At 38.6% G+C, this 24410-nt stretch overlaps 1 protein-coding gene across 4 annotated transcripts in view; it reads right to left on the reverse strand.

The window, feature by feature from the left end:
• Window positions 1-24410, reverse strand: part of XPNPEP3 (X-prolyl aminopeptidase 3) — a 74934-nt gene that overhangs the window by 18048 nt on the left and 32476 nt on the right. For all 4 annotated transcript variants that reach the window (XM_077914382.1, XM_077914383.1, XM_077914384.1 and 1 more), the window contains 2 exons: window positions 3780-3842; window positions 3110-3223 (listed from right to left, as the gene is read on the reverse strand). In XM_077914382.1, the coding sequence (XP_077770508.1) occupies window positions 3110-3223; window positions 3780-3842 (177 nt within the window). The remainder of the gene's footprint in view (window positions 1-3109; window positions 3224-3779; window positions 3843-24410) is intronic.

Consider the following 24410-nt stretch of genomic DNA (forward strand, 5'->3'; position numbering starts at 1 on the left):
GGAGACCCAGGATCGAATCCCACGTCGGGCTCCCGGTGCATGGAGCCTGCTTCTCCCTCTGCCTGTGTCTCTGCCTCTCTCTCTCTCTCTGTGACTATCATAAATAAATAAAATAAATAAAAATTAAAAAAAAAAAAGATGTAAGAAGGAAAGGTGAACATGCACGTAAATCTAAACAAACCCTGTCAAAGTGGTTTTGCTTTGGCCTGTTTCTGAGAGGCTGACACAGCTGTGGTAAGCTGGAGGCGGAACCACGGCAGCCTGTTCTGACTGTACAATTCAGCCACATGCCCACCGGGCTCACACTATAGCACGCCCAGACGCCGCAACAGTACCCTGCCTGCATTTCTCACAGATTGCTGAGGACCTTGCCCACAGACTTCACCAGAAAAGGCCCTTGTAAACTTTCAGATAACCAAAGCAAGACTATGACCTAGAAGTTCTCAACTGATTTTCTCTCGGGCCAATTTATCTAATAATGGCAATACTTTTCTTTCCCTGTACAGCTACACTTACGCTTATTCTTCAGTTTTTCAAGAATGGACACTATATTGTTTAGGAATAGACACATAGGGGATAAGATTATGAAGAAAAACAACAACAAAAATGATTGAAACCAAAGTCAAGATGGTAGGAGACAGAGAGGGGGAATGTGCTTGAGATTGCTCAGGGGGCTAGTAATGTTCCTCTCGTCCTAGATGATAGATATATGGTTGTTCATTCAAATTTTATTTTTAAACAGTACATTGTATTGATTGTTTTTAATATATGATACACTTAAAAACTAGGAAAACCTTGTGGAATATAATGAAAGTGAGAAATTTATCCTCAGACATTTATAATAAAAAAAGAAGGTTGAAAATTAATGAGTTTAGCATCTAATTTAAGAAGCCAGAAAAAGAACAAGAGAATAAACAAAAAGTAGAAAGGTGAAATTAATAAAGACAAGGGCCCAGTGTAATGGAATAATAAACAAAGATAAAATACCATTAATGATGTGAAAAGTTGGTTTTACAAGAAAAACAAAACTCAGCAAACCTCTGGCAAGATTTCTTTTTTTAGCCAAAGTTTTTGAGATTTAATGTATGCACAGTGAAACATAGAACTTAAGAACATAGAGTTAAGTTAGTATTGTCATATGTATACACCCACGTAACCATGCCATCAGGCCCCTTCCCAGCCAATATTCCTATGAGAAGCAACCACTAATCTGATTTCTATAAACATAGATTAGTTTTGCCCATTTTAGAACTTCATGTAGATGATATCACATAATTTATAATTTTTTGTGTCTGGTTTATTCACTCAGCATAATGCTTTTGAGATCACTGGTTGGTAGTGCAGTGGTTTGTTCCTTTTTATTTGAAGAATACACCACATGGCAATTTCCTTATCTAATATCCTGGTGATGGATGCCTGGCCTATTAGGAGCGAACCTGCTATGGACATTATTGTACAAGGCATTTTGTGGATCTATGTTTTAATTTTTCCTGAAAAATGGTTATAAATGAAATTACTGGTGCACAGGGTAAATGTATGCTTACTTTTTTTTTTTTTTTTAAATATTTTACTTATTTATTTGAGAGAAAGAGTGAGCAAGAGAGAGACCACAAGTAGGGAGAGAGGGAGGAACAGAGGGAGAAGCAGACTCCCTGCCAAGTAAGGAGCTGGATATGGGGCTTGATCCCAGGACTCTTTTAATTTTTCCTGGTCTTGATATGAAAATCAGAAAAGTATGAGAAAAATAAACCAATCTCACTCATGAACACAGATCAGAATATCCTAAACAACACATCAGCAAGTTGAAACTAATAATGCTAAAGATAAAAAAGATGCTTAGTTTCACTAGTAATTAAGGTAATGGAAATTAAGACCACAATGAGATACTGTTTTATACCAATTAGAATGGCAGAAATGAAGGAGTCTGATTAACATCAAGGGATAGAGAGGGTGTAGTCAACAAAATTATATATCAACAGTAGGAATATAAACAAATACAAATACTTGGGAAAAAATCTATTGTTTTATCACATTTATAAATTTAAAAAGTCCCCAAAAACTACATATAGCAGTACTTAATTTTTACATAGTTTACAAACAAGCAGAACTAATTAATATTGTTTTGGGAATCATGTATATGTCATACAACTACTTAAAAAAATCAAGGCAAGGACAAAGAAAAATTTAGGATAACCAATTAGTTATCTCTGGGAGGGAGGCAATAGGATAGCAGAGCATAAAGACATAGAAGTAGATGCATGGAACTGGTAATGTTCTAGCTCTTCAATGAGGGATCAGTTCATGAGTATTCATTTAAAAAATATGTTGTATAATTTATATGTTTGTTACATTTATTCTTCTGAAATTACTGAAAATGAAAATAGATAATTAAAAGTGAACTTTGGGGTGCCTGAGTGGCTCAGTCAGTTAAGCGTCTGACTCTTGATCTCAGCCCAGGTCTTGATCTTATGGTCACAAGTTTAAGCCCTGTGTTGGGCTCCAAAAAACAAACAAACCCTTTCCCCATCTTTAAAAAACTGGGCTTAATAAAGGCATATATAATTTTTTACTTGTATAGATACTTGGGGAGAAAACAATAAGGTACTACCAAAATCTGTCTGCTCATATGCATGGCCTGCTGTTGCCCAAGTCCTCTGAGAAGGAGTGTTATTAAAATATATGAGCAGAGGGATGCCTGGGTGGCTCTGCGGTTGCAGTCTGCCTTCGGCTCAGGACGTGATCCTGGAATTCCGGGATCGAGTCTCATGTCGGGCTCCTGCAGGGAGCTTGCTTCTTCTCCCTCTGCCTATGTCTCTGCCTCTCTCTGTGTCTCTCACAAATAAATGGATAAAATCTTTAAAAAAAAATATGAGCAGAAAAAAATAAAATGAGCAGAGGCTTTAGGGTAGAATTCTCAGCTCTGCCCTAATGAGTTGCATAATTTTTAAAGTTTATTTTCCTCATCTGTTGAACAGGCATGTTAATAATTGCTCCTATCTCACAGTGCCAATGGGAGGATCGAATGAGATAATGTATGTAAAATCATTTTATAATAAAGTGCTTTAGAAGTGGCATCATAGGAAGTGGCACTGAAGGGCATTTCGTATACCTTGATGAGCTGATTATTCTTCACATAGTGCAAAGTGTTTGACCGATTACCTCCAGCGACTACAGGCGGGTAGGCCAAGATGTCTGCACCGCGGGCCCGGCATTCAAATTCAAACTGAAAAACAAGAGCCAAGCAGGACTGAAGATAGGATTTCCTCAGGGCTGTGCCAGCACAGGCTCTCTCCATTTAAGTACTTCTTTCCCATCATTACTGGAAAACAAGTTATCAAATCTAACCAAACTTACTGTGCTGCAATTCCAGGTTATTTTTTATTCCCTGCCAATCCTGTTATTTGACCTTATTATTAAGTCTGTTCTGTTCCTCTGAGTGCTCTAAATTTCCTACAATTTTCAAATTAAGTCCAGAAGAGAATATTGAAAACCTACGATCAAGGCTGAGTACAGAGATATAGTTAAGTTCGTGTTTTTTATTCTTATTTAGATAAACACTGGAATATGATTGCATTTTTACAACAGCTATGTGATATTAATTTTAATTGTAGCTCTGTGTATTTCAGACACATCTAATAAATTATCAGCAACACTGAAGAACCAAATCCTTTCCACTGAGGTCACTTACATGAAAGCCAACTGGATGCCATCTACAAATCAATGAAATTACTTTACTATTTTTGCTTCCAACAAAACCTTTCCAATGTTTTAAAGCTCACCTTAGCGTAAAGAAAGCCCTCTTCCACAGGAGCTTTACTGGCAAACATGGTCTCTATGAAAGCCTGTAAACAGAATGGAGGGTGAACAGTGTCATTTTAACTATGTTGCTGACTCAAAACATTCAAAAATACTGGAGCTCAAATGAAAAGCACCATTCTCCTCAATTTTGTTAATCTGAAGTTGTGATTTTGTGGGTACGATGAAACAGATTCTGAAGAGGAAACTATTGCTTTCAGGACTATTTGACTGATGACAGATTTAGTGGAAGGGTGACCCAACGATCACACTCAGAATATACACTGGTATGCTAGAGTAAGTTACAAGGGAATACACTTGTCATTTATGTTACAAAACAGTCTAGAAACGTATGAAATTATGGATTGAATGGTCCAGTCTATTTTAAGGTTTCCCAACCTCAGCAATTTTGACATTTTGGACTAGATAACTCTTTGTAGGGTGCCAACAGCACTTCCCAACTGTGATAATCAGATATTGCCAAATATTCTCCAAAGAACAAAACTGCCCCAAGTTCAGAATCAGTGACCTATCGTATAAATACTATATGGTGTGTGTGTGTGTTTTAATGAACATATATGTTTATCATTCACCAGTGTACCTTATTCCCAAAAAAAGATTTTTTTTTAAAGATTTTATTTATTTTTCATGAGAGACACAGAGACAGAGGCACAGATGCAGGCAGAAGAAGAAGCAGGCTCCATGCAGGGAGCCCGATATGGGACTCGATCCCAGGACCCCAGGATTACACCCTGAGCCGAAGGCAGATGCTCAACCACTGAGACACCAAGGCATCAAAAAAAGATTTTGATTAATATGCACAAAATACAACAAGATAGCATAAATTTATGGCAGAGTTAAAGAAAAGCAAGCCTTAAGTGGAATGGAGCTCAAAAAACTAATAATGCATACCATAATGACCTTCATGATTACTATAGCACTATGAATGGGCTGCAAATTTATGAGTTTTCTGGCAGCCAGTGTGGAAAGGAAAGCTGTCAGCTATATTTCCCACGTCTGTGGGATAAAAACAAGTCAGTTGCACATGTATAGGACTATACAATAATACCACCACTAGAAAGGAATTTCTCTAGAGTTGTTTTAAGAGTGAAGGCAACATGGGAAGGAATTTTTTTTTTTTTTGGAAGGAATGTTTTTAATAACATTTACAAATATGAGTCAATGACATCACCATAGAGAGGGAAAGCAGGTGAGCTAGTCATGCAAGTAGCTGCATGGCTTGCTCCTGTTCTCATTCTGATCCTTCCTCAAATGTTTCATCCTGATAGATGCCTTTCTGACCACCTACTTAAAGCAGCACTTCTACCACACTTCATCCCCTTCCACTGCTTTGTTTATCTGCACAGCATTTAATTCCAGCTGACTATAGCATGTTTGTTTACTGTCTCTCCTCAACTAGAATGTACACTGAGGACAGGGTCACATGGCAAGTCTGTGTTGCTCACCACTTGGTCTCTAGAATCTAGAACAGTACCTGGCAACATAGTAAATAATAAATATCTTCTGAATGAATTAGCAATTACAATGAAAGTTGAAGGATATTTATCTATATACGTGTACAAATGTTGATGAATAACTTGTTAGTGCTACATTTGTAGCATGAAGCTAAAGCAAAAAAAAGGAAAATGTGTGGTATTTTCGCTGAGGCTCACTCACTAAAAAGAGGGAACTTTCTTTTTTTGACTCTTACCTGCACCTTTGTCTTTTTATTATTTCCTTTCAAAACTCTGGTAAGTAAATAGCACAGAAAAATTTTGTGCATGCATACACACACACACACACACACACACACACACACACACACTTTTATGTGTTCATCTACTGACTGGATACATGGGTTGTTTGCATCTTTTGGCTATTGTGAACACTGCTTCTGTGAACATTTGTGTACAAGTATCTGTTTCAGTACCTTTTTTAGTTCTTCTGAGTATATACCTAGGAGCAGAGTTGCTAGGTCACAAGACAATTCTATGTTTGAGTTCTTCAGAAACCTCCAAGTTATTCCACAGTGGTTGAACCATTCCACAGTCACACTGGTAATGTGAAAGGTTCCAACTTTCCCACTTCCTTACCAACATTTGTTATTTTGTGTGTATGTGTTTTAATTTTTTAAATTTATTTTTACATTTTAATCACCCAGTGCTCATCATTAATGCACTCCTTAATCACCTATTTCACTCATCCCCCCCACCCCCAACTCACCTGCCCTCTGGTAACCATCAGTTTGTTCTCTATAGTTGAAGTCTGTTTCTTGGTTGTCTCTCTTTTTTCCCCTTTGCTCATTTGTTTCTTAAATTCCACATGAGTGAAATCATATGGTATCTTTCTCTTATTTCACTTAGTATTTTTTTTCTTTCTTTTTTTTTCACTTAGTATTATACCATTTAGCTCCATTATATTATTGTAAATGTAAGATTTCATTTCTTAATGGTTAATATTCCATTTTACCTATCTATCTATCCATCCTACTCTTCTTTATCCACTCATCAATTGATGGGCACTTGGGTTGCTTCACTACCTTGGCTATCGTAAATAACCTGGCTATAAACATAGGGGTGTACATATCCCTTTGAATTAGTGTTTTTGGGGCAGCACAGATGGCTCAGCGGTTTAGTGCCACCTTCAGCCTGGGGCCTGATCCTGGAGACCTGGGATCGAGTACCATGTTAGGCTCCCTGTAGGGAGCCTGCTTCTCCCTCTGCCTGTGTCTCTGCCTCTCAATCTCTCTCTCTGTGTGTCTCTTATGAATGAATAAATAAAATCTTAAAAAAAAAAAAAAAGAATTAGTGTTTTTGTATTCTTTGGGCAAATACCCAGTGGTGCAATTACTGGATCACAGGGCAGTTCTACTTTTAACTTTTTGAGGAAACTCTCTTTTTTCCATAATGGATGCACCAGTTTTGCATTCCTACCAATAGTGCACAGGGTTCATTTTTCTTCACATCCTTGCCAATACTTGGTGTTTCTTGTGTTTTTTATTTTAGCCATTCTGACAGGCGTGAGGTGGTATCTCATTATACCATTATATGATCTGATTTGTATTTCCCTGATAAGCAATGATGAGCATCTTTATAGAAATGTCTGCCCATGTCTTCTGCCATTTTAAAAACTAGATTATTAGGTTTTGGGGTGTTGTGTTGTATAAGTTCTTCATGTATTTTGGATACTTAAAAAGAAATGTATTCATGAGAGACACAGAGGCAGAGACTTAGGTAGAGAGAAGCAGGGTCCATGCAGGGAGCCTGATGTGGGACTCGATCTTGGGACTTCAGGATCATGCCCTCAGCCAAAGGCAGATGCTCAACTAACTCTTTATTAGGTGTTAGATATCATTTGCAAATATCTTCTCCCATTCTGTAGGCTGCTTTTTAGGTTTGTTTATTGCTTCCTTCATTGTACAGAAGCTTTTTATTTTGATGTAGTCCCAACAGTTTATTTTTGCTTTTGTTTCCCTTCCCTCGGAGGTTTTTTTTTTTTTTTTTTAAGAGAGACAGAGAGTGCCGGTGTGCTCGAGGTGGCGGGGGGGGGGGGGGGGGGGCAGAGGAAGAGAGAGAATCTTAAGCAGGCTCCATGCCCAGTGTGGAGCCCAACATGAAGCTTGATTTCACGACCCTGAGATCATGACCCCAGCCAAAATCAAGAGTCGGACACTTAACCAACTGAGCCACCCAGGTGCCCCAAAGGAGACCTATTTAGAAAAAAGTAGCTACGGCCAATGTCAGAGAAATTACTGCGTGTGCTTTCCTCAAGTATTTTTATGATTTCAGGTCTTACATTTAGGTCTTTTTTTTTTTTTTTTCCATTTAGGTCTTTAATCTATTTTATTTTTGTGTATGGTGTAAGAAAATGGTCCAGCTTCATTCTTTTGCATGTTGTTATCTAGTTCTCCCAGCAAGATTTTATTCAAGAGACTGTCTTTTCCCCATTGGATATTCTTTCTTGCTTTGTCAAGATTAATTGACCATGGGTTTATTTCTGGGCTCTCTATTCTTTTTTTTTTTTTTTTTAAGATTTTATTTATTTATTCATGAAAGACACACAGAGAGAGGCAGAGACATAGGCAGAGAGAGAAGCTAGCTTCCTGCAAGGGGCCTAATATGTGACTCGATCCCAGGACCCTGGGATCACACCCTGAGCTGAAGGCAGATCCTCAACTGCTGAGCCACCCAGTGTCCCTGGGCTCTCTATTGTGTTCCACTGATCTATGAGTCTGTTTTTGTGCCAGTACAATACTGTTTTGATGACTACAGCTTTGAAATAACTTGATATCACAGTGTAGAACTGTGGTACCTCTAGCTTTGCTTTTTTAAAGATTGCTTTGGTTATTCAGGGTCTTTTGTGATTCTATACAAATTTTAGGTTTGTTCTAGTTCTGTGAAAAATGCTGTTGGTATTGTGATAGGGATTGCATTAAATGTGTAGACTGCTTTGGGTAGTATAGGCATTTTAATACTATTTGTTCCTCCAAACAATGAGGATGGAATGTCTTTCCATTTCTTTGTGTCACATGGCAGCTCTTCCTAATGTGTGTGTGTGTGTTTTTTTAAGATTTTATTTATTTATTCATGAAAGACACACAGAGAGAGGCAGAGACATAGGCAGAGAGAGAAGCTAGCTTCCTGCAAGGGGCCTATTATGTGACTCGATCCCAGGACCCTGGGATCACATCCTGAGCTAAAGGCAGACGCTCAACCACTGGGCCACCCAGGGGTCCCAGGCATTAATTTTCTAAAATGTTTGCTAGAATTTACCTGTGAAGCCATTTGGTCCTGAACTTTTGTTGGGAGTTTTTTGAGTACTGATTCAATTTCTTTGCTGGTAATGGGTTTGTTCAAATTTTCTATTTCTTCCTATTTGTTTTGGTAGGTTATGTTTCTAGGAATTTATCCATTTCTTCTACGTTGTACAATTTGTTGGCATACCGTTTTTCATAATGGTCTCTTACAGTTGTTTATATTTCTGTGGTGTTTGTTATTTCTCCTCTTTGATTTGTGATTTCTTTTATCTGGGCCCTTTCTCTTTTTTTCTTGGAGTTTGGCTAGAGGTTTATCAATTTTATTGATTTTTTTTTTTTTCAAACAACCAGTTCCTGGTTTTATTGATCTGTTCTACTGTTTTTTCAGTTTCTATAGTATTTATTTCTGGTCTCATCTTTATTAGTTCCTTCCTTTTGCTGGTGTTAGGCTTCATTTTTTTTCTTCTAGCTCCTTTAGGAGTAAGGTTAGGTTGTTTATTTGAGGTTTTTCTTGCTTCTTGAGGTAGGCCTCTATTGCTATAAAATTCCCTTTTAGGATTGGTTTTGCTGCATCCATTTGCTGCATTAAAATGTTGTGGTCTCATTTTCATTTGGTTTCACGTACTTTTTAAAATTTCCTTTTTTTTTTTTTTCTCCTGGCTGACCCATTCACTGCTGAGTAGCATGTTATTTAACTCCTATGTATTTGTGGTCTTTCCAGATTTTTTCTTGTTGGTTGACTTCTAGTTTCATAGTGCTGTGGTCAGAAAATATGCATGGTATAACTTCAATCTTTTGGAATTTGTTGATGTTTGTTTTGTGACCTAACGTGATCTAGTCTGAAGAATATTCCATGTGCACTTGAAAAGAATGTGTATTCTTCTGTCTTAGGATGGAATGTTCTGAATAGATCTATAAAATCCATCTGTCCACCATGTCATTCAAAGTCATTGTTTCCTTGTTGATTTTCTGTTTAGACCATCTGTCCATTGATGTAAGCAGGCTGTTATAATCCTCTACTCTTATTGTATTATTGATTACTTCATGTTTGTTATTAACTGTTTTATGTATTTGGGTGCTTCCACGTTGGGTGTATAAATACCTAAAATTATTATATCTTCTTGTTGGATTGTTCCCTTATTATATAGTGTCCTTTTTGTCTCTTGTTGTAGTCTGTTTTTTTTTTTTCACTTGTTTTTATTGAAGTTCGATTTACCAATATATAGTATAACGCAGTGCTCATCCCATCAAGTGCTCTCCTCAGTGCCCACCTCCCCTTCTGCAACCCTTTGTTTATTTCCCAGAGTTTGGAGTCTCTCATGCTATGTCTCCCTCTAATTTTTCCCACTCAGTTCTCTTCCCCTTATAATCCCTTTCACTATTTCTTATACTCCCCGTATGAGTGAAACCATATGATGATTGTCCTTCTCGAATTGACTTACTTCACTCAGCATAATACTCTCCAGTTCCATCCACATCGAAGCAAATGGTGGGTATTGGTCCTTTTTGATGGCTAATATTTCAGTGTGTGTGTGTGTATGTGTGTGTGTGGTGTGTGTGTATCTTCTTTATCCATTCATCTGTTGAAGGATATCGTGGCTCCTTCCACAGTTTGGCTATTGTGGACATTGCTGCTATGAACATCTGTATCTTTGGGGTAAATACCCAGTGGTGCAACTGCTGGGTCATAGGGTAGCTCTATTTTTAACTTTTTGAGGAACTTCCACACTGTTTTCCAGAGTGGCTGCACCAATTTGCATTCCAACGGTGCAAGAGGGTTCGCCCTTCTCCACATCCTTTCCAACATTTGTTGTTTCCTGTCTTGTTAATTTTTGCCATTCTCACTAGTGTGAGGTGGTATCTTACTACGGTTTTGATTTGTACTTCCCTGACGGCAAATGATGCGGAGCATTTTCTCATGTGCTTGTTGGCCATGTGTATGTCTTCTTTGGTGAAATTTCTGTTCATGTCTTCTGCCCATCTCATAATTGGATTTTTTGTTTCTTGGGTGTTGAGTTTAAGAAGTTCTTTATAGATCTTGGATACTAGCCCTTTATCTGATAGGTCATTTGCAAATATCTTTTCCCATTTGGTAGGTTGTCTTTTAGTTTTGTTAACTGTTTCTTTTGCTGTGCAGAAGTTTTTATCCTGATTAAGTCCCAAGAGTTCATTTTTGCTTTTGTTTCCTTTGCCTTCATAGATGTGTCTTGCAAGAAGTTACAGTGGCCAAGTTCAAAAAGGTTGTTGCCTGTATTCTCCTTTAGAATTTTGATGGATTCTTGTCTCACATTTACATCTTTCAACCATTTTGAGTTTATCTTTGTGTATACTGTAAGAGAATGGTGTAGTCTTTGTTTTAAAGTCTATTTTGTCTGATATAAGTATTGCTACTCTGGCTTTCCTTTTTTTTAAAAAAAGATTTTATTTATTTTAGAGAGAGGAGAGAGAGAGAGCGAGAGCAAGCACACAGCAGGGAGAGTGAGAGAGGGAGGGAAAAGCAGTTTCCCCACTGAGCAGGGACCCTGAGGTGGGGCTCAATCCCAGAACCACAGAATCATGATCTGCGCTGAAGGTAGATGTTTAACCAAGACACCCAGGCGCCCCTACTCTGGCTTTCCTTTTACATCCATTTGCATGGTAAATGTTTCTCCATTCCCTTACTTCCAATATGCAGGTGTCTTTAGGTCTAAAGTGAGTCTCTATACACTACAGATGGTCTGTAGTCTGTAGACTGTAGATATAGATGGGGTCTTTTTTTATTTTTTTAAACTCATTTTGTCATCCTATGTCTTCTGATTGTGGAGTGTTTAGTCCATTTACTTCAAAGTATTCATAGATATGTAATTATTGCTATTTTATTACTTATTTTGTGATTGTTTCTGAAGATTTTCTCTGATCCTTTCTTGTCTCTTTCTCTTGTGGTTTGCTGGTTTACTTTGGTGATATATTTGGATTTCTTTCTCTTTATTCTTTGTATATCTATTAGTGGTTACCATTAAGTTTGTATATAACATTTTCTGCATATAGCAGTCTATATTAAGTTGATGGTCATTTAAGTTTCAACCCATTCTTTACTCTTCTTCCCCTCCCCCCCATGTTTTAGGTATATGGTGTCATATTTGACATCTTTTTATTTTGTGAGTTCCTTGGCTGATTTTTAACAAAAATATTCATTTTTACCACTTTTGGGTTTCTTACCTTCATACTGTCATTTTTGGTCTTTCTATTCAGAGTCCCCTTTAATATATCTTGCAGGGCTGGTTTATTAGTCATGAGTTCTTTAGTTTTTGTTGGTCTGGAAAACTCTTTTATTTTTCCTTCTATTCTGAAGATAGCCTTACTGAATAGAGTATTCTTGGCTGCAGGTTTTTCCTCAGCACTTTGAATATATCATGCCACTCCTTTCTGGCTTGGAAAGTTTCTGCTGAAAAATCTGATAGCCTTATGCAGTTTCCTTTATATATAACTGTTTTTTGTCTAGTATTTTTTAATCACTGTATTTAGCTATTTATTCATTTATTACTTAAAGTTTACTTATTTAAACAACCTCCACACCAATACTGGGCTCAAACTCACGAACCTGAGATCAAGATCTGCAAGCTCTATCAACTGAGCCAGCCAGGTGCCCCTATATTTTGCCATTTTAATTTTTTAATTACAGTATGACTTGGTGTGGATCTTTTTTTTTTTTTTTTTTACTTTGTTGGGGGTTTTCTGTACCTCCTGGATCTCAGTACGCTTCCTTCCCCAGATTAGGAAAGTTTTCAGCTATTATTTCTTCAAATAAATTCTCTGTTCCCTTTTCTCTCTCTTCTTCTAGGATTCCTATCATGTTATGTTTGATAGAGTCACTGAGTTCCCTAAGTCTGTTCTCATTTTGCATAATTTCTTTTTCTTTTCTTCATCTTGATTACTTTCCATTACTTTGTTTTCTAGGTCATTAATTTGTTTCTCTGCTTCTTCCAGCCTGCTGTTCATGCCATCGAGCATGTTTCTCATTTATTTACTGAGGCCTTATCTCTGCTGTTATTCCCTTACCTCTGTGTTAATGGTCTCACTGATGTCTTCCACTCTTTTCTTAAGTCCAGTAACTTTATGATCATTGCTTTAAATTCTCCCTCAAGCATGTTATTTATATCTCTTTTGTGTAGCTCTCTGGCCATGGTCTTGTCCTGTTCTTTCATTTGGGGAAAATTCCTCTGTTATTTCATTTTGTTTAAGTCTCTGCTTGTTTCTGTATGTTAGGAGAGTCAGGTATATCTCTTGTTGTTGAGGGTAATGGTTTTATGAAGAAGAGGTCCTATAATATCCTGCAGTGTAGTGTGCCGTTTCCCCATTGCCGGCCACTTCTGGGAGTATCTCCAATGTGTGCTGCTTGTACCCTGCTATTGTGTCCTGGCTGCTTTATCCTTCATGCCAGTTGTCTATAGGGGCTCTCTTTGCCTGTTATGAGCAGGATCTGGTCCCTGGCCTGAATGTGGTGCATTTCCACTGGTGTGCTTTGGTCTGCTTGTGAAATGAGACCTACTGCTGCTGCGATTGGAACCAAGGCCTTGCAAAACTCCTTGGCCAGTAGATATGGTGTTGGCAAGGGTTTGGGCCACTGTTCTGGGGGAGAGGGTCCAATGAGACTGAGAAAAAGTGTGACTAGGAAAGGCTGTTCCACCAGAGTGCTGGGGGGGTGGGGCTTGGTATAAGCATGTTAGGTAGTAAGTGTTGGCACTGTGTTGATTCTCATAGGTGGCCCAGTGCTTATGCTGAAGGGTAGGAGAGAGAAATGGAGCCTGCCAGTTCCTTTGTTCTAGAGGGATCTCTCTGTGACTGCTGCCTCTTTGGGACATGCTCTCAGATGAGCAACTAACCCCCACACTGTGTGCCCCAGGTCCTTTTCAGATAGTTGTTCCCATGGTGTATGTCCACAGGTTGTTTGCCCTGCTTTTTCTCCAAAAACAGCCTCAATATCCTCTGAGTTCCTTCAGAGCCAAACATGCTGAGTTTTCAAACTCCAGGCTTTAAGCCTGCTGGTTGCAAGAACTCACAAAATTTGGGCCCTCTCACTTTCTAAGCCAATTGCTAAGGGGATTTGTCTTCCCCGTGTGCTTCCTTGTGTATTAGCTTTGTTTCTTGCACTTTACTAGGACTGTGGCTCTCTCCCCATCAGAGACCACAATCTGATTTTCTCCACACTTCCTACCTTCTCCAATGTGTCTTCTTCCTTATCTTTAGGGAAGTTTGTCCTGCCAGTCTTCAGATCAATTTCTGGGGTATTTAAGATGATTTAGTAGTTATCTAGTTGTATTTGTGGGATGAAGTGAGCCTTGGGTTCTCCTATTCCACTGCCATCCTCCCCTCTTTAGTTTTTTTTTTTTTTTTTTAATTTATTTATTTATGATAGTCACAGAGAGAGAGAGAGAGAGAGAGGCAGAGACACAGGCAGAGGGAGAAGCAGGCTCCATGCACCGGGAGCCCGATGTGGGATTCGATCCTGGGTCTCCAGGATCGTGCCCTGGGCCAAAGGCAAGCACCAAACCGCTGCGCCACCCAGGGATCCCTGTTTTTAAATTATAACCATCTTACTGGGTATGAAGTAGTGTATCATTTTGGTTTTGATTTGCATTTTCTTTTTTCTTTTTCTTTTTTTTTAAGATTTATTTATTTATTCATTCAGAGAGAGCGAGAGAGAGGCAGAGACACAGGCAGGGGGAGAAGCAGGCTCCATGCAGGAAGCCCGATGTGGGACTCGATCCCGGGTCTCCAGGATCACACCCCGGGCTGCAGGTGGCGCTAAACCACTGCGCCACCGGGGCTGCCCTGATTTGCATTTTCATAACAGCTAATGATATAACGCATCTCTTCATTGCTTATTGATCATTTGTATATCTTCTTTGGAGAAATGTCCATTTAAGTACTCTGCCCATTTTTTAAAAGAGATTATTTGTTTATTTGAGGGAAAGAGAGAGAGGGAGAGAGTGCGAGCACATGACCAGTGGGGAAGGCTGGGGGAGGGAGAAGCAGGCTCCCCACTGAGCAGGAAGCCCAACTCAGGGCTCGATCCCAGGACCCCGGGATCATGACCTGAACTGAAGGCAGATGCTTAACCAATTGAGCAACACAGGTAGCCCTTTTGCCCATTTTTTACTGGGTTATCTTTTTGTTTTTGAGTTGCAAGAGTTTTTTACATATTCCAGATACTAGATCTTTATTGTATATATGGCTTGCAAATATTTTCTCCTATTCTGTAGGCTGCCTTCACTTTTTTGATGTCAATTGATTGATGCACAGAAGTTTTTAACTTTGATGAAGTCCAATTTATCTATTTTTCTTATGTTGCTTATTTTGGTGTCATACCTAAGAATCCATTGCCAAATTCAAGGTCATGAAGATTCACATCTACATTTCTGCTAAGAATTTTACAGTTTTAGCTCTTACATTTAGGTCTTTGATTTTGAGTTAATTTTTGTACATGGTATGACGTAGGGATTCTTTTTTGTTTTTTTTTTTAGAAGACTTTTATTTATTCATGATAGACACACAAGGAGAGAGGCAGAGACATAGGCAGAGGGAGAAAGAAGCGGGATCCCCACGGGGAGCCTGATGCGGGACTTGATCCCAGGATCTTGGGATCACGACCTGAGCTGAAGGCAGACGTTCAACCACTGAGCCAGCCTGGGTTTCCTAAGGTATGGATTCAACATCGTTATTTTGCATGTGGATATCCAGTTGTTCCAGCATATCTGAATTATTCTTAAGTATATGGTTAAAGCATTACTTTGAAAGAAAAAGAATGATTCTGATAAAGATGATGAAAATGCCATTATGAGCTTGGGTGACTGACAAGCCATTCTTGGTTTGAATTAGCACTGACTTTGAAATCTGTGGAATCAGGAATTGACAAAAGCTGAACTTTACTTTAGCAGGTAGTAAAATGGACTGGAAGGGAATTGCAAATTAATGGCAGTTCTGTTAAAAATTTAGTGGTAGTGTTTGCTGCTTTGTATTAGCTGAAAGCAACGGGACTCTCCTTCAGAAGTTTCACTTTCATGGCCGGCAGGTGGAGCTCCAACCAAAGGAACCCAGGCCACTTTAATTTTTGATAAATCAGCTTGTGAGACACACTACAACCAATTCAAGTAGGGCAAACTGATGATGGAGGATAAAAGATCACGAAAGGGATTATTCAGTGAAGGAAATGAGCCACTGCGCAGATTTAGATACAAACTGATGAATTCTTTTTAAAGATGGCTCCTGAGAATTATATGAAGGAGCAGTATCTCCGGCTTTAAATACTGCTGAGAGGAGGGAAATTGTTAGAGGCTCAATATGGTTGACGTGACAATCCATAGTTTACTAGAATGGATTAAGGGAGAGGCCCAACATAGAAGGGTAATTGCCCTGTCTCTCCCTTGTTATATACATGGTCAGTGCCTCCTGAAGCTGCATAAATGCTGTGGATGCAGGTAGAACTACACTGACTATCTGATAAAGGAAATGAACACCGTTATAGGATGGATGCTCCTTACTTAGGTTATGACTGACACTGTAATAAAGGACTTCATATATGACATTGTTGTTGGACTCTAGGAGGATGTAAAAAGATAGTTTCAGATCTTTAATATCAACTTCCTCCTATGGATAATAAAAAGATAAAAATGAGTTTAGGACTTCACAGGAGAAATAAAATCCAACAAGAAAGAGGACATACAAAGAATAAAGTTGGACATTCATCTTTTTGTTGTTGAGTTTTAAGAGTTCTTTATATGTTCTGGATGTTAGATTGTTATCAGGTAGAGATCTGCAAACATTTCTATTGTTCATAAATTACCTTTTTACTCTCTTGATAATGTCTTTTGATGTACAAAAGTTTTTTAATTTTGTTGAAGTCCAATTTATTTTTTTGTTGTTGTTACTACTGCTTTTGGCATCATATATAAGGATCCAGTGCCAAATCCAAGGTCATGAAGATTTACCCATATGTTTCTGCTAAGAAACACATAAAAAATTAACTAAAAAATGAATCAAAGACCAAAACATTAGAGCTAAAACTTTAAAACTCTTAGTGGAAAACACAGGGGAAAAGCTTCATGACCTTGGATTTGGTAATAATTGTTTTTAATATAACATCAAAACCAGGGGCTGGGAAGGGAAAATGTGAAGTTATTGTCTAATAGTTAACAGAGTTTCTATTTGGGATGATGAAAAAGTTCTGGAAACAGATAATGGTGCTGGTTGTACAACAATGTGAATGTACTTGATGCTACTAAGTCATATACTTAAAAATGGTTTAAAAACTAAACTTTATGCTATATAAATTTTACAAAAGAAAATAGCAAATGGAAAGAAAACAACAAAGGGGGGAGTAACGATTCAGATCCTAAAACAATTCAGTTTTGGGGATGACAGGGTGGTTCAGTGGTTGAGTGTCTCCCTTTGGCTCAGATCATGATTCTGGGGTCCTGGAATTGAGTACCACATCGAGCTCCCTGGGGGAGCCTGCATCTCCCTCTGCCTGTGTCTCTGCCTCTCTCTGTGTCTCTCATGAATAAAAAATCTTCAAAAAAAATTCAGTTTTTATATGGTTAATTAAAAATGATATAAAAAGGAAGAAATTGAAAGCTACAAAGCTTTGATAATTTTACAGTTAGGTAGAGAATTGGTAACTGCCTGTCCTCAAACTTCTCAGGGTATAAAAAATCCCAAGGCAGATATATTCAATTTACTTGAGTTTAGAGGACTTTAGAAAGAAAAAGATTCTAATTATCAGATGTCACAATACAGGCTTTTAATTTAAAGATAATAATGGAAAAAGAAGATTGCTATGAAGGCCAGGGTCATCTCTGGGAGGGAATGCAAGACATTTTACAAATGTGTGAGTGAATGGCTGGATGTGGAGAAGAAACTGTTTTAGATCTACTGAATACAGGAACACATTATGCAGCATTGCCTAAGGCTGCAAACGAACCCCTTAGGGATGACAGAATCATTTCAAGGTATTGTGGGGATGCTACTGTGAAAAGAGTGAAAATTAAAGTCTGGTTAGAAGTTGGAAGAAAAGGGGTGCCTGGGTGGCTCAGTCGGTTAAGTGTCTGCCTTTGGTTCAGGTCATGATTCTGGGGTTCTGGAATTGAGCCCCCTGTCGGGCTCCCTCTCTCTCCCCCACTGCTTGTGCTCTCTCAAATCAATCAATCAATCAATCAATGATAGATAATAAATAAAATCTTAAAAAAAAAGTTGGCATGTATGATAAAAAAAGGATGCTGTAATGTTTCCCTTACCTGAATGTACAATTGATATGAATATAATGTTTGAATAAAAATTCTTCCCCCTACTAGGTGATAAAAAAAAGGAGTAGCTTGGATCCTCCCTTCATCTAGTACTCATCAGACATGCAAGGTGGGAGCCTTTAGAATTAACCTGAGACGATAAATTGGAAACATTATTGGATATCTGGAAGGCAGTAAGAAATCACTATCCTAAATGAGGAGACGTCAGATACAAGTATTTTAGTGTCCATAAACTCACTGCAATACGCCAGTGTGGCCAACGAGGAAAGCTGATGAGTCAGGTCACTAACCGTAGACTATAGGGGGCTCAATAAAACTATACCCAGCTGTCTCTAGTTTTCTTTTTTTTTTTTAAGGTGAAGTTTTCTTTCTTTTTTAATTTATTTATTCATGAGACACACACACACACACACACACACACACACACACACAGCCTCACAAAGGCAGAGGGAGAAGCAGGCTCCATGCAGGGAGCCTGACGTGGGACTCGATCCCAGGTCTCCAGGATCAGGCCCTGGGCTGAAGGTGGCATTAAACCGCTAAGCCACTTGGGCTGCCCCTCAGCTGTCTCTAGTACAGTTCACACTATCCAACACATACAAGCTAAAGGTGATTAGTATTTTCTATTGATCCAGCTAATGCAATTTTCTAGTTATCAATCATCAGTGAGAGTCTATAACAATTTGCATTCACGTGGAATGGTTTCCAATATTACTTCAAAAATATGAAAACTCCTCTGAATATTGTCACAATCTGATAAGGCAAGACTGGGATCTAATATAGTTGGACAATATAATATATTGATGGTATTATTATTTTCTTTTCTTTTTTTAAAGTAGGCTCCAAGCCCAGCATGGAGCCTAGTGCAGAGCTTAAACTCACAACCAGGAGATCAAGTCCTGAGTTGAGATTAAGAGTCAGATGCTTAACTGACTGAGCCACCCAGATGCCCCCAGATTATTTTTATCTGAAATTGTAAATCAAGTTAAAAGCGACTTTACTAAGGTCATAAGTCCTATGACTGATTGTGGATGATTGACTAACCTTGCTAGAAATCCAGGGCCCCACACAGACTATGGAATTTGGAGAGATTACATGGGTTGGAGCAATTTAAGACATATTACAGACCACTAGGAATAAATTGTTATCACTTTCTGACCCTCAGATTAAAGAGGTTGAACAATACCTACTCTACATATTTGACTTTTAGGAAAACTATACTTCATTTAGGGATGTTCTTGGCTCCAATTTATAAAATTACAATGGAAAAGGCCTTATTTGGTTAGGGGCCTTAACAAAAAAATTTTCTTAGAACTGCAAAAGGCTATGGCTTAAGCTATCATGTTAGGACCATATGATCCTAATGCTGAAATAATGTTATAAAGTGTCAGCCACTGCTAATACCTACTGGAATTTCCAAAAAAGCCATAATCTCTACCCCAAGATGACCTCTGGGCTTTGGGGCTAAGATATTATTAGATGCTATTTTCCACTCTATGTCTTTTGAAAGACAATTGCTGATTTATTTTGGGGCATTTACTGAGATAGCCCTAATACCTAAAAGACTTATAAGAGCAAATTAAGTCCTGAAATACATCATATCATTGCTGATGTCAGAAAAACATTCCAGTAAGAAGGGCAATGTCCAAAGAGGCTTAATCATAAAATGGAAATGCACTATATAAAGCATACTACTAGCAGATGGGATAGACTCATATTTATGAGTCTTTTTTCTTTGAGACTCTTCTTTCGACCAACTGCCCCATGGATGCCAGGCAATTGGTCTGGTTTACAGAAGGCAGTTTCAGAATTAAGAGTCATTCTGTATGGGAAAGATGTGCTCTGAGTCCAGCAGAAAGTAAAATCCTCATGGAAGAAGGTAATAATAATAAGTTGGTCCACTAAGCTGAATTATATTATATTCTTACCTGTGATAGAACTAGATACAAATAGAAGTCTTGCTATTTAGGTAAATACTCATCCTAGGCTGCTGCCAACTGCCTTGCAATCGGTCTAACAAGTGGGCCATAAAGAACTGGATGGTAAAAGATCTCCACTTGTGGGGCCACTGCCCTTTGGAAATCTCTATGGAAATTCTGAGGACAAAACAAGGCAAGCCATAATGATGCTTACCAAAGAAATTCAATGCCAAGGTTTGAAGGTAATTGGAATAAATACATTAACAGCCTAATTCGTTCTCTGGAAATGGCAACGAAGGTCCATGAAATGAATGGACATGGAGGAACTCAAGCCAGGCAGCAATGCACTAAACAATGACAGAGACCACTGGTCCCCACTAAAGCTCAAATAAAAATTACCTTGGTTGCCAACAGTACAGTCCCATTTTTCTGTACATATGCAATCTATCCCCCTATTATTGGCAAAGGACTAACCAGAAAATTCTACTGTAGGGGCAAAGGTGTGGGTTAAAATTAGTGATGAAAAAAGGAATAAAGGCCAGACTGTTGCTGAGGGGGAGGGAGCCAATAAATGAGTACCACAAGAGGGAAAATCTACCATAATTTTGGTGCCTAAAGAGATGCTTACAGGAAAAGAATATTATTTTTTTTTTAGCTTTGACTCAGAAGCCCACTGGAGCAAAGGACTCTGATAAAGTCTCCTTTCTTGAAGAGCCAAAAAGAGAGCTGAACAATTAATACACTTCCCAGAGTGACCTATGTCCTCCAAATGGATGAAGAAATGGGAGCCCTATGATTATATGCAAAAATGTTAGTGCTTTTTGATTCGCATTTCACAGGATGGATCTATTATGGAGGAGCTACTTGTGGAAAATGGTTTAGCAGTTTGAATTTGAAAAACATTGACTAAAAATCTAAATTAACATCATATACTGTTAATCACGATGATGGTTTTAAAAAGTACCAGAGGGGTGCCTGGGTGGCTCAGTGGGTTAAGTGGCTGACTTTGGCTCAGGTCCTGATCCCAAGGTCCTGGGATGGAGCCCCATGTGGGACTCCCTGCTCAGCATGGAGTCAGTTTCTTTGCCTACCTCGGCTCCTTTCTCCTTGCTTGGCTCCTTCCTCCTTGCTCGTGCTCTCTCTCAAATAAATAAAATCCTTCAATAAATAAACAAACAGGGACACCTAGGTGGCTCAGTGGTTGAGCACTTGCCTCCAGCTCAGAGCATGATCCCGGAGTCCCAGGATCGAGTTCCACATCGGGCTCCCCATGGAGAGCCTGCTTCTCCCTCTACCTATATCTGTCTCTCTCATGAATAAAATAAATCTTTAAAAAATAAATAAACAAATAGATTTTTAAAAAGGTTCACAATATGATGGTAGAATATTACCTACTGGATATCCCTTCTGTCAAATTACTATTATATATGTAAAAATAGCAATTTGCCCTGTTTTTGTGGGTGAAAAGGCATGAGGAGGAGGAACAACTAGGACACTTGGATCACTGATATAGGATAAATTCTAGGTACATCTTGGTGGGCCCACATTCCTGAGAATTCTGAAATTTGTTTGGTTATGGGAAGTGCTACAAAGCACTCAAACCAAAGTCTATGTAGGAGTGACTACTACTCATGTGATCTAAGCCTGGGGAATTAACACTTTTGAAGTACCAAATGTACTTCCTAATTGAAGAAAAGCAGTTAGTAATAAATGACATTTCTGCTGTTAGCCCATATGAAATAAGAGCTTTAGTGGAATTAGTTGCTGCTTAGGAGTATTTGGGCAGGCAGATTTATTGTTGTTGTTTTTTTAAAGATTTACTCATTTATTTTGAGAGAGAGAAAGAGTGCTCATGCTCGCAGAGGGTGGGGCATGGGAAGGGTGCAGAGGGAGGGAATCGCTCAAGCAGACTCCCTGCTGAGGACACAGTTTGATCCAACAACCCATGAGATCAGAATCCTAGCGTAAACCAAGAGTCAGATACTCAACAGACTGTTACCCAGGCATATTTGTTTTTAATGAGTAAAGACATACTGCTAGAAAAGACCTACTAAGGGCGTGCCTGGGTGGCTCAGTTGATTAAGCATCCAACTCCTGATTTTAGCTCAGATCATGATATCAGGGTTGTGAGATCACACCCCTGTACTGGACAGATTTTAAACAGGACTAGAGTGCTTCCTGTAGTAGATTAATGGGTTCTGCTGCAGGTTTCCTTACTGGAAACTAATATCTGTCAAACCATGTAACCTTAGAGAAGGAATTTAGTTATGTTCTCAAGATGTTTTAAATCCTGAAAAAAACAGATATGGCCTCTCATCTATATTCCTATGAGAAATAATACATTGTATTTAAGAAAAGAAAAGATTGCAGGGGCACTTGAGTGGCTCAGTCAGCTGAGCATCTGACTTTGGATCAAGTTGTGATCTTGGGGTCCTGGAATTGAGTCTGGTGTTGGGCTCCATTCAGCTGAGAGTCTCCTTCTCTCTCTCCCTCTGCCTCCCTTCCCCTGCTTGTGCACATGCTCTCTCTCTCAAATAATTTTTTTTTTAAAACAAAGATTTTATTTATTTACTCATGAGAGAAACAGAGAGAGAGGCAGAGACATGGCAGAGGGAGAAGCAGACTCCCCTATAGGGAGCCTGATGTGGGACTCGATCCCAGGACTCTAGGATCAAAACCTGAGCCAAAGGCAGATAGATGCTCAACCACTGAGCCACTCAGGTGTCCCAATAAATTCTTTTTTTTTTCCAATAAATTCTTTAAAAAAAATAATTATGCCATGATATTTTTTGAGAAAGAGAGAGGAAGAGAGAGCACGTGCATGCATGCATGAATGTGGGGCAGAAGGGGCAGAGGGCGAGGGAGAGAACCTTAAATAGTTCTGGAATGGAGCTCAATCTCACACCCCGAGATCATGACCTGATCTGAAACCAAGAGGCAGATGCTTAACCAACTGAGCCACGAAAGTGCACCTACACCATGATTTATACTGTAACTACAATAATACTGCTATATGGTATAACAGGGAGGCATAAGTAAAATTAATATTGTAGATACTAAAAAACTGAGGATAATACTGATATTAATGATCAAATACAGAGGGAGACTGAATTAAAGCTATCTCAGGACATTATCCCTTTGGAGACAAACTAGTCTGAGAAGTATTTAGAGATGATTAATGATAGATTAATAATTTAGTAGATATATACCATAAAGAATGGACACTTATAGATCCAAGAAGCAAAAGTATTATACAGTTACAAAAACATGGGAAAGTATAATTGGGTGGTTCAGCTACCTGTTTAAATGCATACCAACCCCACACTGGATACTGTAAATGTTTGGATTCTGCATATGGATTTTGATTATCTATCTGATTATGAGATATTGTAAGGCAAGTAAAGATATCACACTAGGGATTACTGTTTTATTAGAAAAAAGAGTGGACAGTGGGTTATGGGAGTGGACTGCTCTGGGAGGGTTAATTCCTGAAATTAGCTTGAGCTGTTTTGCTGAATTCTTGCATGGCACTGACTTTGGTCAAGGCACAACATGAAACATACTCATTAAAGATGTTGTGAGGGCAATAAACACATGAAAAGATGCTCAACATCACTAACCATTAGGAAAATGCAAATCAAAACCATAGGAACAACCCAAATGTCCTGTCAACACTTGAACAGATAAATAAAATGATGCATATACAGAAAATGGCATATTATTCAGCCTTAAAAAGAAAGGAAATTCTGATATATATCACAGCATGTTGAATCCTGGAGACATTTTGCTTGACGAAACAAATCAGAAATAAAGGAACATATACTGTATGACTGTACTTATATGAGGTGCCTAAAGTAGTCAAATTAGGGGCACCTGGGTGGGCTTAGCAGTTTGAGTGTCTGCCTTCGGCTCAGGTTGTGATCCTGGGTTTCAGGGATCGAGTCTTGCATTGGGCTCTCTGTGGGGGAGCCTACTTCTCCCTCTGCCTATGTCTCTGCCTCTCCCTCTCTGTGTCTCTCATGAATAAATAAAATCTTAAAAAATAAAATAAAATAAAATAGTCAAATTATAGAGACAGAAAATAAAATGGTGGTCACCAGGGGTTAGAGGGAAGGCGAAATGGGAAGTTATTGTCTAATGTGCAATATACAAAATAGTTTTATATACAAAATAGTTTTGTATACGATAGTTTTTTTTGTATACAATAGTTTTGTGTACAGTAGTTTTGTTGTTGTTGTTTTTTTTAAGATTTTATTTATTTATTCATGAGAGACACAGAGAGAGAGGCAGAGGGAGAAGCAGGCTCCCCGCAGGGGGCCTGATGTAGGAGTTATCCCCGGATCACACTCTGAGCAGAAGATAGATGCTTAAACACTGAGCCATCCAGGTGTGCCATGGGTACAGTTTCAACAGGAGACCATGAGAAAGTTCTGGAGATATACAGTGGTGGTGATTGACAACACTGGGAATGTATTTAATGCCAATGAACTGCATACTTAAAAATGGCTAAAAATGGCAAATTAGTCTTATGAGATTAATGGTTTGTACTTGTCTCACTGTGAGTTCTCTGAAGGGCTTTGCTATTGTACAGCAGGAATATGCCAATATGACCAAATAGGCAAAATTCCTAGCTGAGATTTCGTTTTGGGTTCCCTGGCT

This window comes from Canis aureus, chromosome 11, assembly GCF_053574225.1.
Source record: "Canis aureus isolate CA01 chromosome 11, VMU_Caureus_v.1.0, whole genome shotgun sequence".
Taxonomy (NCBI): domain Eukaryota; kingdom Metazoa; phylum Chordata; class Mammalia; order Carnivora; family Canidae; genus Canis; species Canis aureus.